The 19776-nt window shown below is 45.9% G+C and overlaps 1 protein-coding gene across 1 annotated transcript; it reads right to left on the reverse strand.

The window, feature by feature from the left end:
- Nucleotides 1–3243: 3243 nt before the first annotated feature.
- FAM181A (family with sequence similarity 181 member A) lies at nucleotides 3244–5580 on the reverse strand. Its single transcript, XM_034768051.1, has 2 exons — nucleotides 5263–5580; nucleotides 3244–4821 (listed from the first exon to the last, which is right to left on the reverse strand). The coding sequence occupies exon 2, from the start codon at nucleotides 4750–4752 to the stop codon at nucleotides 3877–3879; it is 876 nt and encodes a 291-aa protein (XP_034623942.1). The 5' UTR covers nucleotides 4753–4821; nucleotides 5263–5580; the 3' UTR covers nucleotides 3244–3876.
- Nucleotides 5581–19776: the final 14196 nt, after the last annotated feature.

A 19776-nucleotide genomic window follows, 5' to 3' on the forward strand; every position in this document is an offset into this window, starting at 1 on the left:
AGAGAGGAAACCTTTACATATGCAAAATGATCATGGGATGCAGGGTTGTTCTGTTTTGTTGAACCTGGAAAAACTGAAACTGGGTATGGGTTGAGCAAAAGACGTATTACTCCTTAATTGGTTACCTACAGGCCTGATTGCTCTATCATATTTGTATCAGTCAGGCGTACCGCCACTGAAATCAATAGAGCTACCCTGGTATAAAATTAGTACAAGCGAGAGCAGACTCAGGCCCATACTGTGCACATAAACTGAGGAGAGGTCACTCCATTGAAGATTTGACCTGACACTCGTGATATCACTTTATCCTTTCTGCTTGACCCTCACTGCCAGCCTTTCCACAGTTGATTTACATTTATTTGCACTAAAACAGGGCAGGCTACCTCTCTCACACCCGATGTCCTGAATCTGTACAAACTCTCTTTTCATTTATAACAATGAATACAGCTGTGTAGAAGTCATTGTGAAATTGAAAAAATACTTCGGAGCCAAGGCTTTGGAACCAGTTCAGTAGTTCCAATATGCAGTAAAATGGTATATTTTTATGCATCAGGACAGACATCTTCAGTGATGAGAAGTGTTGTCAGCTTTTCCAGAATACTGTACTTTTTTATTGCAACATGTGCAATTCACTTTATGTTCTTGTGCACTTTTTTGTACAAAAGCTTTTTCAATTGTTTTATTATTTTTTGCCGTTATTTATAAAATATAGTGTGGGTTTAATATTTTACATTTGCATTATGTTTTAGCAAATGGTGGCTTTCCGGTGTTATGTTTTTCAGCTTCTAAACAAAATGCAAATAAACTAACATTCTAAACTGTTACCTGCTGCTCTGAGGCCCTAGACAAAGAGGTATCTGGGGAAAATTTGAACCAATCGAAGCAGAAATAAGTAATAATCTAAACACTAGTCACAGGAAGAGGAGACTTGTATTGTTGAGGAGAGGTTGTAGCTCCCCAGAAGACTTAAGAAGAATGTCTCCCACAAACCTCTTCAGTTACTTCAGCTACATGTAATGATGTCATTCAAGTTCTGGAGCACTGCTGCTTCACTTCTTAGAATACACCAGAATTCCATGAAAGGTCCCAGCCCTGGAACTAGAACCATCCAGAAAGTGGGATTTCCGTTTGGCTTCGTTACAAATTTGGCTTCTGAAATTTGGCTTCGTTCCAAACTTGCAAAGAAAAAATTACAAAAAAAAAAAAAGGATGATAGAAATGTTTCATTTTGACATTTTGTTCCAATTTTGACTTTCTAGAGTTATCGTATTATAGTGCTAGCCATGATCCTACAAAATGAAAACTTCTAAATGAAAAGTCACTTAAAAAAAAAAAACAGAAGTGGTTTGACGTCAGAACTCTCCCTCCCCCTCCCTCACCCCATTTTCCTCTGAAATGACATTGACCTAGTTTCATGAAGTGTTTTCATTTTGATGGAACCATACAATCTGAAGTGGTTCCAGAGAGCCAGGTGCTGATCCCAGTCATCCTGCCTCCTGGCAGCTGGCAGAACTCCAGTGAAGCCACTCTGCGTTCACACAGTTGTGACTGCGTTCAGCATCTGGCCCATTGGTTTCAGTCCGACTACAAGTGTGAGTAAGGGCCACTCATGTGAGAAAGAGCTGCAGGAACCCCTTGTCTGTAGCTCCGCAGTTTGCCTCTCTTGCACCCATTTCTCCTCCTAAGAGGAAATTTTGCATTTCACTTCAATGGCTGCAGGATCAGGGACACTGCCTCTTCATGGAGTCTTTTCTGAAGACAAGGAGGAGGTATTGAAGTATGATAGAGGAGCCAGACCCCCACTTCCATGCTGGCCCCCAAGACTCTATGGATCTGATTCTTCTGAACCTTATGCTATTATTTACAACTATGCAAAGCTGGTAAAATGCTACCAGATCAGACAATCATGTTGTATAATGCCTTATTGCACAGGTGTTAATGACTGCACAAGGAGAAGGAAGTTAAGACTCAAGCCTGGTTCATCGTTCATGCTGTTTCTTTTAGACTACAGGAATAACCCACTGTGGCTTCACTTCTGCATAGGCTACTCTCAGGGTTATGATTGAGATGGCTGGGAAAAAAGGGCCCACTGGCCAGAGAATTATCTGCGTGACCTTAATAAAAGTTGCAGGCAGTATACAAGGCCAGACTCTCAGCTGATGCATATGGTCTGATTCTCCTGTCACTTTTATACAGTGTAGCTCTATTGATCTCAGTGATTTACACCACTAAGCGACTGGAGAATCAGGTCCATAATATTTAATCATAAGTCTCCGGTCCTATTTGTTTAGCATCATTTCTTTGTAGGCTTTAGAGAAGTTTAACAAAACACTCCTTTTAACCTATCAGAAGTGATTTCATCACACATGACCAGCTTTGCAAGTGAATAACTTGCAAACTACTAGGGTACTTATTTATCTGCAGCTTTCCATCTTAGAATCAGGGCATTTCTACACTTAAACCACTTCTTCTGTCCACCTCGTGCTGTCTACACTCGGGGTTAGGTCAGCATAGCTACATTGCTCGGGGGTGTGGATCACCCCTGAGCAGTGTAGCCATGCCAATGTAAGCTCCTAGTGTAGACCAGTCCTCAGGCAGAGTAGAGAATTGTCCCTGGGACGCTCATTGCCTTGATCAACTGAGGCTTGGTCTACACCTAAAACATAGGTCAATCTAGTTATGTCGCTAAGGAGTGTGAAAAATTAACCCTCCCCCCGCGATACATAGTTAAGCCAAACTAAGCAACCTGTAGACACCTTTAGGTCAATGGAAGAATTCTTCTGTCAACCTGGATGCTGCTTCTTGGAGAGGGGGGATTTATGACAGCCATGGGAGAAGCCCTTCAGACACTGTAGTAAAGTGTCTACACTACAGTGTTGCAGCTGGGCCACTGTAGCATTTCTGGTGCAGACATACCCTGAGGCTTTAGTGCCAATGTGTTCACACTCTGATCCTCGCTCTTATATCACTGGTGTTGCACTTACATGTTCAACTGCTAAACCATTTCCAGTCTATTCTCTTAGTTGTCACAGGGCAGGTCTGCTCTCATTCACACCAGTTTTAAACTGGCTAATTTCATAGCCTTCAGTGGAGCTATTCCCGATTTACACCACTGTGAATGATTAGAGAATCAGGCCCTCATTTCTGAATGACAACACCTTTACAAACTGAACCTGAATCTACTCGCTGGGAGGACAATAAACATGCAATCTGAACATATTCGAGATGTGGAGACAAATAAAATTACCTGCTTTATTTTTTTTAAAACTCTCTTGATATTTACACAAGAGAAGAGCTGAAATCAACTTACAAACTTATCTTCTGCATTAAATACTGTCCTATCGGTAAAAGAAAGTGACCTGAAAACCTTAACTGATTTCTGTAGAATGACTTTAGAGTACAAGAGATATTATCAGTTTAATCTCATTGTTGCTGCTGGTGCAGAGCGTCCCCATAAAGACATTCCCATATGGAAAAGGTCTTGTAGGGGTTACAAGTGCAGATTCCAAATGGTTCTTAGCTTGACACACCCTGGGTCAAACAATTATCTTAAATACAAGAGGCCCAGTTCTCCTGACATTTAACTGCACTGGCTTCAGTAAGAGTTATTCCTGATTTATACCAGTGCAGTGAGAGGAGACTGACACCCAAAAGTATTCACAACCACTATTTAAGTCAGCCAGCTTGTGCCTTTCTGATTAAAGGAGCAAGCTGTAATAGCTACCTGTCTATAGACAGATGGAAATGATAGCAGATTCTTTCCCTAAGAATTGCTCCACAGTGTGACTGGCTGATGGGCCAATGGCTGAAGTTACATTTCAATTTCATTTGAAAGAGCTACCGTACACAGCACAAAATCCCCTCCCCTCCCTCAGGCTAAATGTATCCAAACACATTGAAAATAGGAGGTGGCACTGCCGGCTTGGTAGGGATGGGTTTCAAAACCACTGGTCTGTATAGTTTCTGCCCCATACTGCCCGCCTCCTTGCAGAAGTGTTGGATCTCCCCTGCGGGTGCTGTGCTTTTCCTCCATAGCCCCAGGCCTGGAAAGGGTGATTGAGGTAGGGCTCCATGGGTTTGGTAAACAGGTTGTCCATGGTACTGAAATGGACAGCAGCTCCAGGCATTCATCCGGCCAGATAAGGATGTCCCGGGCACTTTGATAGGCTCCTTCTCCCCACTGGGCTGGGCAGGCAGAGGGGGGCTGCCTGGCTCAGTGGTATCAGGACCCTTTTTGCTTTTCTTGCCCTCGTAAGGAGGGAGGTCCCTGGAGTTTGGGAGCCCATCCAATCCGGCAGGAAAGCTCCCGACCAGCAGACTCTGAGTTGGTCTGGGTTCTTCCCAGAAGGAAGCAGGCAGCTGTCTTTTCCTCATGGGCACCTGATCTGGCCTTAAAGACTCTGGGCTTTGCTCTTGCAAAACCTGTCCCCCACTGAAGTTCTCCTCCACCTCTGATAGCCTCAGGGCCTTTTCACTGGATGCTTTGCAGTGATTTGCATCCGGGCCATCTGGGTCTGAACTGCGATTTCTATCCTCTGCCCCCCGTTTGGAGCTGGATTCCATGGATTTGCTGGGGTGGCATCTTGGGATCCTGGAATATTTCTGAGAAAAACGCTTGAGCTGCTTCTGCAAGTATTTTCTGTGGTCAACTGAGCGGCGGCAGGGAGCAGACTTGTCCAGAGCAGCTTTGATGTCACTAGAGGCCAGGTTCACAAAATTCAGTAACGTTTTCACCTCGCTGTCTGATGCCATTTCAAAGAGGGACCCTCCTGGAGATTTCCATCAAAAGTTTATAATCCCACTCCTCAAACCTGGGCAAACCTGTGAAAGCAGGAGGGACATATTCATGACTTCAAACCCAAATGCTCCCCTGCAGCAGGAAAAAAAATCGAAAGCATCAAGTAGATGGGAAAAACAAGAACAAATCAAACTTCTCAGCTGAACAAGCCAGGTGTCAGATTGTCATGCTAGCGAAATTTGAAACATCTGCAGCACATCCACATCCTTGCAATCACACAACCATGGCACGCGCACACACGCGCACACACGACAGCTTGTTACCGCTGAGAACCAAATGGTTAATCTTGTTAGACAGGTAATGTTTAAAGCGTAAGCAGAAAGCTCAGCAGCACTTCCATGTCACTGTAACCAACACACACACACTGAGTAGATTGTCTCTCTAATATTGATTGTTACTGTATCACTGCTGAGAAGAACCCAGTTCCCCGGCTAATCTTGTTATACAGGTTATACACTACCAACCTTTAGAGAAGCAACCGGACCCTCTGAGTGTTTAGAAGCAGTTTAGCAGCACTTGAGTAAGCTGAATGAATATCAACTCCTTCTAGTTAGGGGGCTTTCTCAGACCAATCAGAAGCCACTTTGCCAAATACAAAGCATCCCAATCAGGCATTAGGCTCCCCCGTTCTCACATTCTTTGTCATCACAAATTGTCGCCATGGGGACAGCCACAGAAAGACAGCTAATAAATACGACCATTTCCCTGTGATTTCTACCATTCTCCACTCTTTCCTCCACCCCTTTTTTCCTCCTCCACCCCTGTGAGGCCCTTCCCTTTGCTCCCCCACCAACAACACAATCCAACATGATATGCTGCTGATGAGTAAAGAAAGTTTAGACACCCTTTTCTCTAAACTACCCCAAAGCTGTCTGGAGGCTGGCAGTAACCATGCTTCAATGACACAGGACAATGCTAGTTTGGGAGATCAGGCTAGCCTGCTTTTAACTGTTCTTGATCAGGGCTTTTTTTTTTTTTTTTTTTAAGGGAGGATGATGTCAGAAAAAAAGGTAGGAAAGGAACAAATCTCTAAAGAGATGTGCAGATATCCATGGAAAGGGAGCTTGAGCGCTCAAGAATCTTGTCTTTATGTTTGCCCCCTCAATTGAGCCACACAAAAGCTGAATTACCCATTCAAACTGCCCGGACAAAGGGATGGAGTTGGATAGTACTCTTGCATCTGTAGTCAAACAGTTAGAGACTTAAATCGAGTCGTCATGATGGAGAAAGAGTTAGACAAAGCCCATAGAATTGCCATCAGCAAACATTTTCCTGTGTCATATTAATGGGTCTCCATGACTCCCCCTGGCCCGGGGACAATAGCACAAGTTTGCACACTCGACTACTGTCACCCTGCCAACGCTGGCAAGGAGCAGAAACAGGACAATCCTTTAAGGGGAAAGCATGCCCACTGCAGGGAAGGGAAGAAGAGAGCGAAGAAAAGCGTGTGAAATGCTAATTGAGCTGCTTCCTTTACTGATCCAGAGTTATGCGAGTCCTCCTCCTCCTTGCAGGGCTGTCCCAAGGGGTGGCAATAACTTAATAGCACAGTAAAACCCGGAGTCCCATGATGCACGTTGTCCCCTTGGAGATCTGTGAGAATAGGAGAGCAGAAAAGCCTGCCCCTGGTGAATTTCAGAAATGCCAGCCATTCAGAACTCAAGGCAGCTTGCACTCCCAGCGCCTCAGGCTTGAGCAGCCATAAGCTGAACTGCAGTGTTCAGTGGGAAGACTAATAAAGATTGCAGTGCCTTTGAGGTGGAAATGCAATATAAGGGCTAAACCTTATTATTAATAACAGAGAGGCCCAAATATAATCTCTGGATCCAAACACATCCATGCTTTGGGGCTGTCTGAAATCCAAACCCAGATCCAACTTTTGCAAACAAAAGAATCACTCTTTCAAGGGCCAGCCGCAAAGACCTGAACTTTAAAATCCAGCCAACATCCGTATTTTACAGCTTGTGCCCATTTCTATTCATTTTACTTTCCTTACAGGAAAGGAAAGTGCTTGCTTATGCCATGTGGGGTGGATGACGCACCTTAAATTAAGTGTCTCACTTGGCACCAGATCTTGAAGACCCTATTGCCTTTTTGCTCATCCCTTCCCCAGCCACTTGTGATGTCATCAGGAGTTCTGCACATGTAAGGGCCATGTAAAAACTCTGGGCCAGATCCTCAGCCGGTGTAAATCAGCATAGCTCCATTGACTGCACTAAATTCATTGTTTTACCCCTGGTTTAACACAGTGTGAGGTCAAAATCAGGCCTTAAGGCTTTTTCTTAAAGACTGGATTTACATGCCGGGCCAGATCCCCAATGTGCTACAGCCCCTTTGTACAGGTCTCATTGGCACAAAGGGTCTCTGAAGCTGGTAGGTCCAGCCAACAGAGAATTCCCCCAGGGCGGCACAATCCCTAGGCCACCCTGCTTTTGGTGGAGCGGGTGAGGCCAGTAGTAAGAGGCATGGTTGGAACACTCCTGTCCTCTGGCAATCACCAGCTGCCAAAATGGCCCCAGCTGTTGGTTACACCACTGCAGTGGCTGCTCCAAACTATACTGGAGTCTGGGCTGGCACAGATCCATCCCCAGCACTGGTGATCTGCAACTGGTTCCATTGCACTAACCTCCCAACAGCACCCAACCATCTGTCTCTCTGTTTCCAACTAACTGAGACAGTAGAGGGTAAACATTCTTGAAGAGACAATATAAAATTTCAGCAGACAAGAAGTTGAGATCTACTGATGCAAAGTGCTATATAAGCACAGCATCATCATCCAGATGGGGCTGTAACTACACTAGGCTGCCTTGCATAACCGTTCCCACCATTCCAATTACAGGGGTAGTTCCACCAGTGGGAGCTCTAGTGTAGACAACTCTGCCTCAGGAACTTTTATAAGAAACTCTCCTAAGACCTCAGTCCTGTGTTATTCCATGCTAGAAATCTCTCTGCACTCTTATAATTTCAGTCCCCTCCACACACACACACTCTGCTTGGGAATGACAAGCAGCCGTCTCTTGATATATTAATCAAAGACTAATCTTCCAGTCCCAGTTCACATAGTGATCATTTTGCTTGCCATGTCCAGGATTAATTTTTTATGCTGCACAGGCTAGATGAACAGTGTTTTCATCCAACCAATGTAAACAGGTATCCTTCCAAGGGCTCATCTCTTTGCTTATTTCCAGGTAACAAAATTACATAGTGTGTATACTTAACATATGAACCAGGCTGGATAAACTGTGTAAACCCTTGAGTAATGTAATCCCCTCCTAAAGAGCTTAATGGCTGGCCCAGATTTCGGGAAGAGAGTGTAACAAACAGATGGGAGAAGGATTTGGACTGCTCTGGGCTGTCACAGAATGTTAATGAGCTGTATCCGCCGAAACTTGGGAAACTCATGCAACATACTGAAAGGTTCTATACAGATCCTCCACCGGCACGTGTAACAGAGCCACCTCTACCTGGGCAGAGTGTAAGCCCCCTCAAGTCTCCTCTGTGAAATGATTGCTGGGACTCAATGTGCCAAGTTCATTCTGGCCTCACTCTATTGATGTAGATGGAGTTATTCTAGGATGGTGTCGGCTCATTCGTTATATGAGCTAGGTGGTGAGAGCTCTGAGCAAGGAGAGGTACACAAGCTGGGAGGAACAACTCTGAGAGGTGTGGCTCAGAGACACCCCTCTGAGTATCAGTTCCTCCCCTACTTCCTCCTAATTTACTGCTTCCCTCAACCTTAGCTACTCTGGCCAGCAAGTGGGGTGAGTGGGTGGATCTAAGGCTATGCATTCCGTGCCTACTCCTCACCCTCTGGCTCCAATGAGGTGCCTAGCCCTGCTTACTCCCACAGGCCTGTTACCCCCTGTAACCGCTTTGTGGGCTTTTTAGCCCTTGCTATTCCCTTGGGCAGGTGTGGCGTCTAAAGCCATGTCTACACTACATTGTTAAGTTGACAAGTCATCTTACGTCGACCTAACGGTGGAGGTGGACACACTGCAATGCTCCTCCCACTGATTTAACTCTCCTGCTAAGCCGACATAATAAAACCATCTCAAAGAGAGGCATAGTGCTTATGGTGACGTACTTAGAGCAAGCAGTGTCAGTGTAGACACTGAGTTGCTTATGTCACCCTAAGTGGCCTCCAGAAAGTGTCCCACAAGGCCCATTGTGACCACTCTGGTCACCAGTTTGAACTCCGCTGCCCTGCAGCCAGGTATTCAGGCATGTGCCTCTCCCCGTTTTAAAGCCCTAGGAATTTTTGAAATGCTTCTTCCTGTTTGCTCAGCCTGGAGAGCTCACATCAGATCTACCCAGCTGACCATGCCGACTCCCTGCAGCAAACTCATGCCTGCCTGGAATACACCGGAGTTGTTGGATCTGCTGGGTCTGTGGGGAGAGGAGGCTGTGCAGTCACAGCTCTGTTCCAGCTGCAGGAACTTTGATACTTCTGGGCAGATTGCTCATGGCATGGAGGAGAAGGGGCACAATAGGGACATGCAGCAGTGCTGTGCTAAGATCAAGGAGCTGAGGCAGGCATACCAGAAGGCAAGGGAGGCCAATTGTCGATCTGTGCATCACCAAAGACATGCCACTTCTACAAAGAGCTGCATACCATTCTCTGCAGCAACCCCACCTCCACTGCTAAGAGCCCCGTGGATACTTCGGGGGGCGGTGCTGGAGACAGTGGCTAGCAGAGTGAAGCCAGAGAATGACGTTGTAGACAAGGAAGGAGCTGAAGGTCAGGCAACAGGAATGTCCCATGGCCTGGTGAGCCAGGACCTGTTCTTAACTCTGAGTGGTCTAGCCAGTCCCAGCACTCCAACTCTGGCATGCCTGATGCAGAAGAGGGGAGCTCTGGTAAGTATTCATTGTGCTTTGATACTGCAGGGAAACATGAGGTAGAGGTCTCCTTTTTTAACTAGGATAGAAGAGGGATTGAAATAACCAACACAAGCACCATTTGTATCTGGTTTCATTCCTCTGTGTAGCTAGGCAGAGGGAGCCCTGCGGAAAAGTTTGTTGATGCACCACGGGATGTCACAGGAATCCTCCACTGAGATTTCTAGGAAACTTCCCTGGAGGTACTCTGCAATCCTCTGCTGAAGGTTTCTTGGGAGGCTGTCTTGCTTCTTCTCCTACTGTAGGAAACTTTGCCGCACCAATTGGCAATTACTTCTGCAGGCAACAAAGCAGCACACAGGCAAGCAGCATACAGACCCGGTTAGCAGCCACATGCAAGCAGAAGCTGCACCCTTGCATCCTCGGTTACCCTCAGGAACGAGATATTAGCTGCTATCACCCGCGCCTGTGAAAAATGGTGCCAATATTCAGAATGGTGCTCATAGTGATACCCCTCTGAGACTCCCCTCTGAAACAAGTTGTGTTTCTAACTTGTTTGAATCAAGGTTGTGAGTGCACTCACAATAATGCCTCTGTCTATTGTTTCTTTAGCTTCTGCAGTTGTCCTTGACTGTCTCCTCCTGCGTACTGGCTGAGTGGCTCCAGATAAGGAGGATGAACCAGGAGTAAGGAAGACATGTTTGGGGAGGTGCTGCAATCCTCTGATGCTCTGGATTGCAAGCACAGAGCATGGAGAGAGGCTATCAATGAGAAACTATGTAAAGATAGCCAGGAGAGGAAATAGGAGCAAGAGCAGATGATACAGCTGCTATAGGGTCAAACAGACATGCTGAGGACCCTGACTGAACTGCAGACAGAACACATCTGTTCTCACCTCCCCCTGCAGCCCATAGAGAACTGCCTTCCATGCCCTCCCCACTCTCCACCCCCACATTCCTCGCATATTCCCAGGCTGTCTCAGTACCCCATGCACTCCACCTAGAGGACATGTATCACAATGACAGCTGGACATATACCCAACCATGAGAGCCTCATTTGAAAATATGTCCTTCATTTTCATGTCCCTGGCACAATATAATAATGTTTGTATCGTTGTTGAGTAAAAATGTACTTATAGAAAGATAAGGAATCTTTGCTTGTGTCCTACAAATGATGGTTGCTGCTGGTGAAATTCATACACAGTGGCAATCGGTGCATTTGCATTGTAAAATTAATGCACACACAGCAATCATTACAAGGTTCATATTACAGTGCAAGAAAACAATGCCTGGCTAAACGCATTACAGACAGACACATTACTGGGGCTCATTGTCAAAATGCTCCTTCAAAGCCTCCCTGATTTGAATAGTCCCCCATTGAGGCCCTCTAACAGCCCTGGTATCTGGCTGCTCAAAATCGGCAGCCAGCCAATCCATCTCAATGCTCCACCCCTGCAGAAAATTTTCCCCCTTAGCTTCACAAATGTTATGCAGAGCACAGCAGGCTGTTATGACCATGGGAGTATTTTCCTCATTGAGGTCTAACCTGACAAAAAGGCCGCACCAGCGAGCCTTTAATTGTCCAAAGGCACATTCAGCCGTCAGTCTGCACCTGCTGAGCCTGTTGTTGAATCAGTCAAGGTTTCTGGTATAAGGCTTCATAAGCCATAGGAGCAAGGGGTAGGCTGGGTCTCCAATGATCACTATGGGCATTTTCACATCCCCCAGTGGAATCTTTTGGTCTGGAAAGAAAGTCTCTGCCTGCAGCTTTCTGTACAGGCCAGTGTTCCTTGAAGATGGGTGCATCATGCACTTTCCCTAACCACCCGGCGTTGATGTTGGTGAAATGACCCCAGTGATCCACCAGAGCTTGCAAAATCATAGAAAAGTAGCCGTTTCTGTCGATGTACTCTGTCACAAGGTGATCTAGGGCCAAAATGGGGATATGCGTGCCCTCTGTCGCCACACTGCAGTTCAGGAATCCCATTGCTGCAAAGCCATCCACTAGTTCCCACACATTGCCCAGAGTCACAGTCCTTTGTAGCAGGAGATGATGCACACTTGCATCACTAAAATCCCCATGGTGGACTTCCCAACTCCAAACTGATTCATGACTGATCAGTAGCCATCTGGAGTTGCCAGCTTCCACACAGCGATCTCCACTCACTTCTCCACCATTAGAGCAGCTCTCATTCTGGTGTCCCTGTGCCAGAGGGCTGGGGCGAGCTCCGCACACTGTTCCAGGAAGGAGGCTTTACACATCCAAAAGTTCCACAGCCACTGCTTGTCATCCCTATCTGCATCACGATTCAATTCCACCTCTCAGTGCTTGTTGCTCATGCCCAGAACCGACAGTCCACTGTGTGCAGCTGCTCCATGAATGCCAAAGGCAATCTTAAATTGTTCCTTTCCATAGCACCCAGCAGGGCAGACACCACAGATTCACTATCAGATTCACAGCACATGAAATACTGCAGGATCAGCCGTGTTGTATTCATAATACTCATCACAATATTGGAGAGCAGTGTAGGATCCATGCTTTGAGACAGAGATGGTGGGCACACAGTTTAAAGGGGCTGTTGAAAAGAGGCACAAAATGTAGTCAGAAGCCCCTGGAATGATCGAACGGAGAGTCTGCCACCATGAAGCACTGCGAACCCTTCCCAGAATACCCAACAGCAGATGGCGGCATAGGTGCAAGAAGTAGAGGTGGGGGGGGGTGCTGCAGCACCCCCAGGTTTTCTGTGGGGTCCCAGCTGCCAGCCCTGTGCCTGGCCGCACACACGGGGTCCCGGCTGCTGGCCCCGCATGTAGGGTGCCAGCTGCCGGCCCCACGCCTGCCCCCAACCATGGCACCAGCCTCAGCCCCCTTACCCCTATCCGTATCCCCCTCTCCTGGAGATACAGCCCTGCTCCTGGCCTCAGCTGGGGTGGAGAGTGCAAGGTAAAAAGTTTGGGGATAGTTTGCTGGCTTACAGCACCCTCACTATAAAAAATGTTCCAGCGCCACTGGATGGTGGTGAGTTGCACAGTGGGATAGCTACTCACGGAGCACTTCTCTCTCTGGCGATACAAGAGTACCACCAGTGGACGTGCTCCATCGTCACAAGAAGCGTTGTGTGAACATGCAAAAGCAGTTTAATTACGGTGATGGATGATCATCAATGTAACTTAAGTCGACTTAACTTTGTAGTGTAGACATGGCCCACATCCCATTCTAGCCCTTTATTTGCTGCATTGTGTATGGCCCTTCCTAATGTAGCTGGTTTTAGAATCAAAGAGCTCTGGCCACTAACACTTTCCCCTGTGCAGCTACTGTGCTGCTGCAGAAGGTAGTTCATGATGACGAGGCTTTGTCTGCTGCTCTGGTACCTCTGTTCCCCTGCAGCTGGATAACAATAGGGATCCTAAGGGGATAGACTGGAGAGCAGGATTTTTATTTTTAAAACCCTTTCAAGGTCAGACTCAGGTTGAGCTGCATAGGGTTTTCTCTAAGAGGCCACTGGAGCCCTTTTGTTCCTCTCTGCTCTAGCCATGTTCATCCCAATGTACGTGTGAAAGGAACAATTAACAATAGGGCACTTCTCTCTGAGTTTCCAATGCACTTTGAAGTGTCCACCCAGCAACGGTTTAAGAATGATACATCATTTTCCACTGTGAAAGTGTCACACTAGTACAGCAACTGAAAAAATGTCTCCACATGCCTTCCCAGCATGCAGACAGGGACCAGCTGGAGAGCCACTTCATATCTGACATGTCACCCTCGACAGCTCTCTTCCTGGGAATTTTCAGGATGCAAGGTTAAGTAATTCATGAGAATACATACATTAGATTTAAAATTACAGACAGGCTCTCAACCATGCAGCCTTTGCTTCAGAGCTGAAGCAATGAGAGCAGGGAAGAGTGGGTTTTCTTACATGGAAATATGGGAGAAGCTTTTCTAAAGTGTCATTTATTTTAAACTATGTCAGGCTTTAGCTGTCTCCACAGCAAATCCTCCCACTACTCATACAGAGACCTCGACTGCAACAGTACTTCAACACCAGCCTAACTTTAACCATGTGAGTATCCCATTGAAATCATTGTACCACATTGCTTACTGGTGGGGACCTTGAGTCATTTAAAAGACTCAGTGCCAATAAAAGCAGTTTCCCTTGATGTGCAAGTCACTTTATTCAGATGCTCCCCACTCCATGGCTTGAAGGGTCAGGTGTGGCTTGGTGAGTAGGAAGAGGAGCTAAACCTGCTATATCCCTTCCAGTAATCTATTGACTGAATGGAAACCACTGTTGTGCAGCCCAGAGCTGTCTTTAACCACCATTCATTTTCATCCTGTAAAACAAGACCCTGCTTTGGGCCGCAGCACTATGGATATACACAGGGGTGTTAAGATCTGTAAGATGACTATTGTTATCATTTCCTGTCATGTGAGTAGTACAAGGGTGAGCTATTTCATGTTTATAAAGAGCTTTCAGATTTTTACCTGAAAGGTAATGCAACATCTTAGCTGTTGTGATACAAGAAAATCAAAATGCGTCCTTCAGACATTAGCCATGACTACAGTTAGTTAAATATCCCCGTACAAAAAGACTTTTTTGGCTAAAAATTTCCTGGAAATTTTGTCATGTTTTTCAATCAAAAATTTTAGTTGATATTATAATTTGCAACTTTTTTGACCAGTTCTATAACTGACTGAAAGACAGGCGGTCATTTTCATAGAAAATGTCAACCTTATTTTCTTTTCTTTTGGGTCAAAATTCCATTCTGCATCGCATGGCTCATTGGCAGTGTTAATTTAGCCACACTGAAGGTCTGTTTGTTTGCAATCAGGATAACAAGAGCATAACAAACAGGAAAGGTCCCCTATGGGCTGCCTGCTTAACATCACTTTTGCGTCTCTCTACACAGATGGAAAATGTAAAAAAAATGTTTCAGTACACATGGTTGTGTGTGTCTCTTGAAGAGGGTGCCTTGGAACTTAGAACTAACAGGTGGCCACAGAGCTGCTAAGTTCATTAGCTTTGCTAAATATTGTCAGGCCCAGATCATCCCCTCTCCTTCCACAAATGGGGAGCATGAAAACCGGTGGAAGAAGCGTGGCACACAGAAGTACCTCCTCCCCTCAGTCTTTTAGCAACCCTTCCCCAGGGGGCTGTGGAGGTCAGGCTCTGGGGGAAGGGTTGGCCTGGGCTCAGTGTTAAATCTAATCTAAGCATGTAACAACATGCCCAACCTGTTGTGTGGAAAGCTAACAGTGTGCTCTGCATTGGTGTATCTGTTAAAGAACAAAGTGCCCTTGTGGAAAGAGAGGAAGTGGGATCTGGTGATTCAAGCACGGGATGGGTGTCAGTTCTGGTGTTGGATTTGAGGTTGATTTATTCTGTGGCCTTGAGTAAATGACTTAACTTACCTATCTATAAAATGGGTATTATGAATCCTTACCTACCTGACATGTATATAATGCATTTTACAGTCTCAAAGTAAACTACTATCCTACAAGAGGAGCCAAAGTCAGCATTTGAAGCACAATGCAGTCCCTGTTTTAACCTGTTGAGACACTCTCAGGGTGTTCAGAACCATAGGTCACTGTGTTACCCCCCGCACCCCCAGCTCAGCAAGAGACACTTGTTGGTGCTAAGCTGTGTTTCAGTTCCCTGAAACTCTCACCACTGAACCATCCCCCTGGAGCATCCATCCCTGTCACTAGACACTCCCAGTAATTACCAGGTAAGCTGTCCCCAAAGAGACAGTGTACATACACCTGGAAGGTTACAGCTCAGGAGCAGGTCCTTTATAACAACACGACACTGCAACCTATTTATGGTGAAAACAAATGTAAGTTTGTTAACAAAGAACACTTAGTTGCAGATTCTAGTGGGTATTGAGTAAGAATAATAGAAACAGAAATGATTTCAAATAAAACAAAAGTATAACATGCTCTCTAGAGACAAAAGCTTAACATGCTGTGGTTTCTCACCCTCAAAGTCTTCCTGCAAAGTAAACTGGTTTTCACTCAATCTAGGACCCATTTGTTCACCACTCACCCCTCTCCACCCGTGTGTTCCTCAGTGAAATAGATAATGGGGTGTTGTCCTTGTACCCATTATAGTCCAATAAACCTTTGAAATACATTTCTTTTTGTTCTCCACTGTGCTGGTGTCATACTGAGTTCTCATTCCCACATCATCCTGTTTTCCTGTTGACTTTATAGGCAAATGTAGCTGCCATTGTTTTTGGCTCACAATATTTAATTTACATATGGCAGAGAGTTAACTACCTTCCCTCTGGTCTGGAAGAAACCTGCTTCTTCCTTTGTTTGGTTACAGACTTTAAAGCATAATATAAGTAGGTATACATAATACCTCACCTAGTATTTAATACATACATAGATATTAATCACCAGTGTGTTACTGGCATTCATTTGATACCTCACACAACATTCTTTATAGATAAATACTATGACAGCAATATGTTAGGTGTAGTGAGTTTGTCAGGCCTGAGAGAAGCTGCTGACAGAACAATGAACCCTTTGCCAGTTGGTATTGGGTGGTTCTTAGGTCACACCTGCACACTGGATTTTTATATATGAATCAGTGTGACTGGCTCTTTCTTGCTAGATCCCCTCTTCATCCTTGGGGGCATCTATGGACACCCTCAGCCCCTATGTCATTGTACAGCAGATGAATAACGCTGAGGGATACTGAACTCATGTAAGTTACTTGGGAGAATCTCATTTCACCACTTTCAGGTATACGGTGAGATACAGAAAAAATTGCCATAGGTGGGAGAGTAAAACTGTGTTGATCATGGCTCTTGGTCTATAGAGTTAGTCCATTTTGACTCCTGGCAAAAGCACTGATCGCCTGTCCCTTCCCTTCTTTAAAGGTTTCCCATATATTTGTTTTACTGACTGAAGTACCTTGTGGATGCTAAAAGCATGAGCTTCCCCAAAGTCTTTCTAGGGCATAGTAAAGGAGAGAATATTTCCTCTTTCCTTCATGATAGTCAAATGCACCAGAAGCAGGAACAGAGACTACAGCCCTTATGTCCCCCCCCCCCTCCGACCCCATTTCCTTACTGATGGCCTCAGCTTGGTTCTGCTCTCAGAAGCTGGAAATTGCTAACTTAATAAATATTCCCTAGGTGAACTTCATAGCTGTGTATGTTTGTCTGAACACTCTCATGGGCCAAAGCTAACAGGGGCCAGCTCACAGCCTGAGCAATCTGGAGAGATCCTGAGCTGCTGGGAAAGACTGTCCAGACCACTCCCTGGCCCTGATGGCAGCCTAGGGGCGAAACTAGCCTCTGCCGGCAATGGGGATCCAGCTTTAGATCCATTGGCTCTGTGGTGGGATTCTAGGGAGTGCCTTGGAACACTGGATTTTGAGGTGTACCAGGGGTGTAGGCACCGTGCACAAATGCCCTATCTCTGCCATCTGCTGTCTTCCAGCCTTTTTCTTGGGCTTCAGCAAGGATTTCCCTCCATGACATTAAGGGCCGGATCATGTGTTCTTTGTACACTCCGAATTCCCAGTTAAATCAACAAGCGCTAGAGGTGTGCAAAGAACACACAAATGAGGCCCAACTATTGGGCCTGAATGATTGGCGGAGAAGGGCTAATGCACTGAACCAGGAGAGCCTAAGCCAGGTGGGGCTCAGAGTTCCATTTCTTTGTATCCCCAACATTCAGGACTGGGAGGGGAGCACGGTGGGAGAGAGAGGGTTTGGTCAATTTTCAGTGCCTGATATTCTCAGGCTTTCAGATTGGTCACCTCTCCACACAGGACAGCAGCAACCTGACTCTAACCCAGGGAGCAGGCTTTTACACGTTTCTTCTTTGATTTCACTATCGGCGTTGCTCAAACCAGCATCAACCGCTGTGCGTTCAGCTGCCCGGTGTGCTGCACTTAGGGGCAGACGGAGTATTTGCTAAATGCTGAGGCTGTTAGGAGGCAGAAGGGAGAGAGCAAGAGAGGAGGGGGGTGGTTGCTACCCAGAAGCCTGCCATTCAGGCAGATGGTGGAATGATTTGATATGAATAGCTGCTGTCAGTCTCATAGAGTGAACTTTACAATTGTGCTACGTGTTGGACTGCACGTGACTAATGCCATTCTTCTGCTGGCTACAGGCAGAACACAGCTGTTTCTTTAAGGACCATTTCGGTTTTATGGACAGAAAAATCTATAGCAAGAACCTGTTAGGAAATGAGCAACATCCAGCATTCCACTCTATAGCCGGATCAAATCCCTTAAAGGTTTTCACCGCCTCTGCTAAGTCAAATGCATGTTTAAAGACAAGCCTGATTTTGGTTTCATTCTGCTTTTGGTGCCTGTGGGGGCTTAAACCCTCTATTTCTCCACACAAACAGGTAGGGCAGGGGTGGCAGCAGCCCCAAATATTGGTTGGTTTTCATAATTCCAGTTTATTTAAATGTTGCAAGATCAGGGAGTCAATTAACTGACAGCTACTGCAGGTGGTTTCTGTTGAAGAGACAATACTGTATCAGGGATGCAAAGAAAAGCTACAGCAGAGGCTAAAGATCTGACATGAATTGGGGATTTTGCATTTTAGTAGTAAAAGGCCCCAGTTCAACAGGCAGAAAAAGCAATGCACAATGGGCACTAGACCAGCAATGAGGCAAACCCTGCAGAGTGTGGAAGAGGAAGGGGTTTAAGGGTGAGCAAAGAGGTAACTGTGAAGATTTGTCAGTCTGCTTCCTGCATGAATTTCTGCAGGGCACACAGCCCGGCTCTCTGTCCTGTACCTCTCAGGCAGTGTTTCCCCCTTTGCTCCCTCTAGTGGCCAGAGTAACTCTTTCTTTAACGGTTTAGCCAAACAGCTGCTGAGTACCTGAGGTTGGGATCCAGGATTTGGCCCTCCCCACTTGCCATCCATACAACACCTCTGTTTTCCCCTTACACACCATAGAACAAACATCCACCCCATGCTACCCGTTTGTTCTATGTTGTGCAATGGGGGGGGGTGGGGATGGGGAAGGAGGCATGCCATGGATGGCAATTGTGTATGGCCATGGGTGGGGTTCCTTATGCCAAACCATGGACTGTAACCTCAGATGCAAAGCAGCCCTTTTGTTGAAGAAAAAATTGCTCCTGTTGGGAGAAGTAACTAGAGAAATGCTGCCAGAAGCAGCAAGGAGTGAACAGGATCCGAATGAAAAATTCTTTCATTCACAGATTCCAAGGCCAGAAGGGACCTGTACGATCATCTGACCACCAGCATAACACAGGCCACAGGCTGCCTCTTGCTCCATTTTCAATGTGTGGGACATGAAGACATCCATCTCCTTTTTTAAAACACCTATGCAGGATCTGGCCCAATATGCCTTAAAAATGATAGTCCTTCAAACACCATTTAAAAAAAGTGACTAATCTACAAGCAAAGTTGTTCTAATTGCCTGCACTCCCTGTTATTCTGAACAGTAGTAAACATCAAATAGAGAGTTTGACTGTACTGATGAGGGCTTCTCTCCTTTAGTGCATGTTGCTCTGCTCTCACATGCCACCTTCATCTAGTTCTTAACCAGAGCTGGGATAGCAGTGCTCAGCCAGAAACACAACCACCAGCATCATTCTTGCAACCTACCTACCGTGGGTTATTGTCTCACTTACGTAGTAGCAGGTAAAGAAAGCTCCTATCCCAGCTCTTCAGTCCAGGGTGAAACACTCGACCCCTTTGCTTGTACTAGAGTCCAGGACTGTTTAGGCTTAGTTTTGTTTTACAGGGCCAGATTCTCAGAAATTGCTTTCATTTCAATGGAGCCATGGAATTCACACCAGTGGAGAACGTGCCCCATGAGTAGAACGGCTCTATTGTACCAGACATATACATTTTTGACCATTTTATGATATTAGCTACTGAAAAATGATTATTGATTTTTTTCAGTCTCACGAGAAAACCAAAAGACATGACAAATGTTTTGGCTTAATGTGAGAGTCAACCTCTGCTGGCCTCACTCACCAGGTGTCCCATTGACCGCAGGGGAACCACAGGCTTTGCCCGATGTAGCTACCAGAAGAATTGCAATGCTTCACTGTCAGTAAAATGATCTATCCCAAGAAAAGTACTCCCCTGGCTTGTGGCAGATGCACTGACATTTGAGAGGGATGATGTGACATGCTG

Source organism: Trachemys scripta, chromosome 4 (assembly GCF_013100865.1).
Source record: "Trachemys scripta elegans isolate TJP31775 chromosome 4, CAS_Tse_1.0, whole genome shotgun sequence".
In the NCBI taxonomy this organism is placed as follows: Eukaryota; Metazoa; Chordata; order Testudines; family Emydidae; genus Trachemys; species Trachemys scripta.

Excerpts from the sequence above, each read along its gene's own strand:
- FAM181A (XM_034768051.1), bottom strand. The coding sequence starts at position 4,752 with ATGGCATCAGACAGCGAGGTGAAAACGTTACTGAATTTTGTGAACCTG.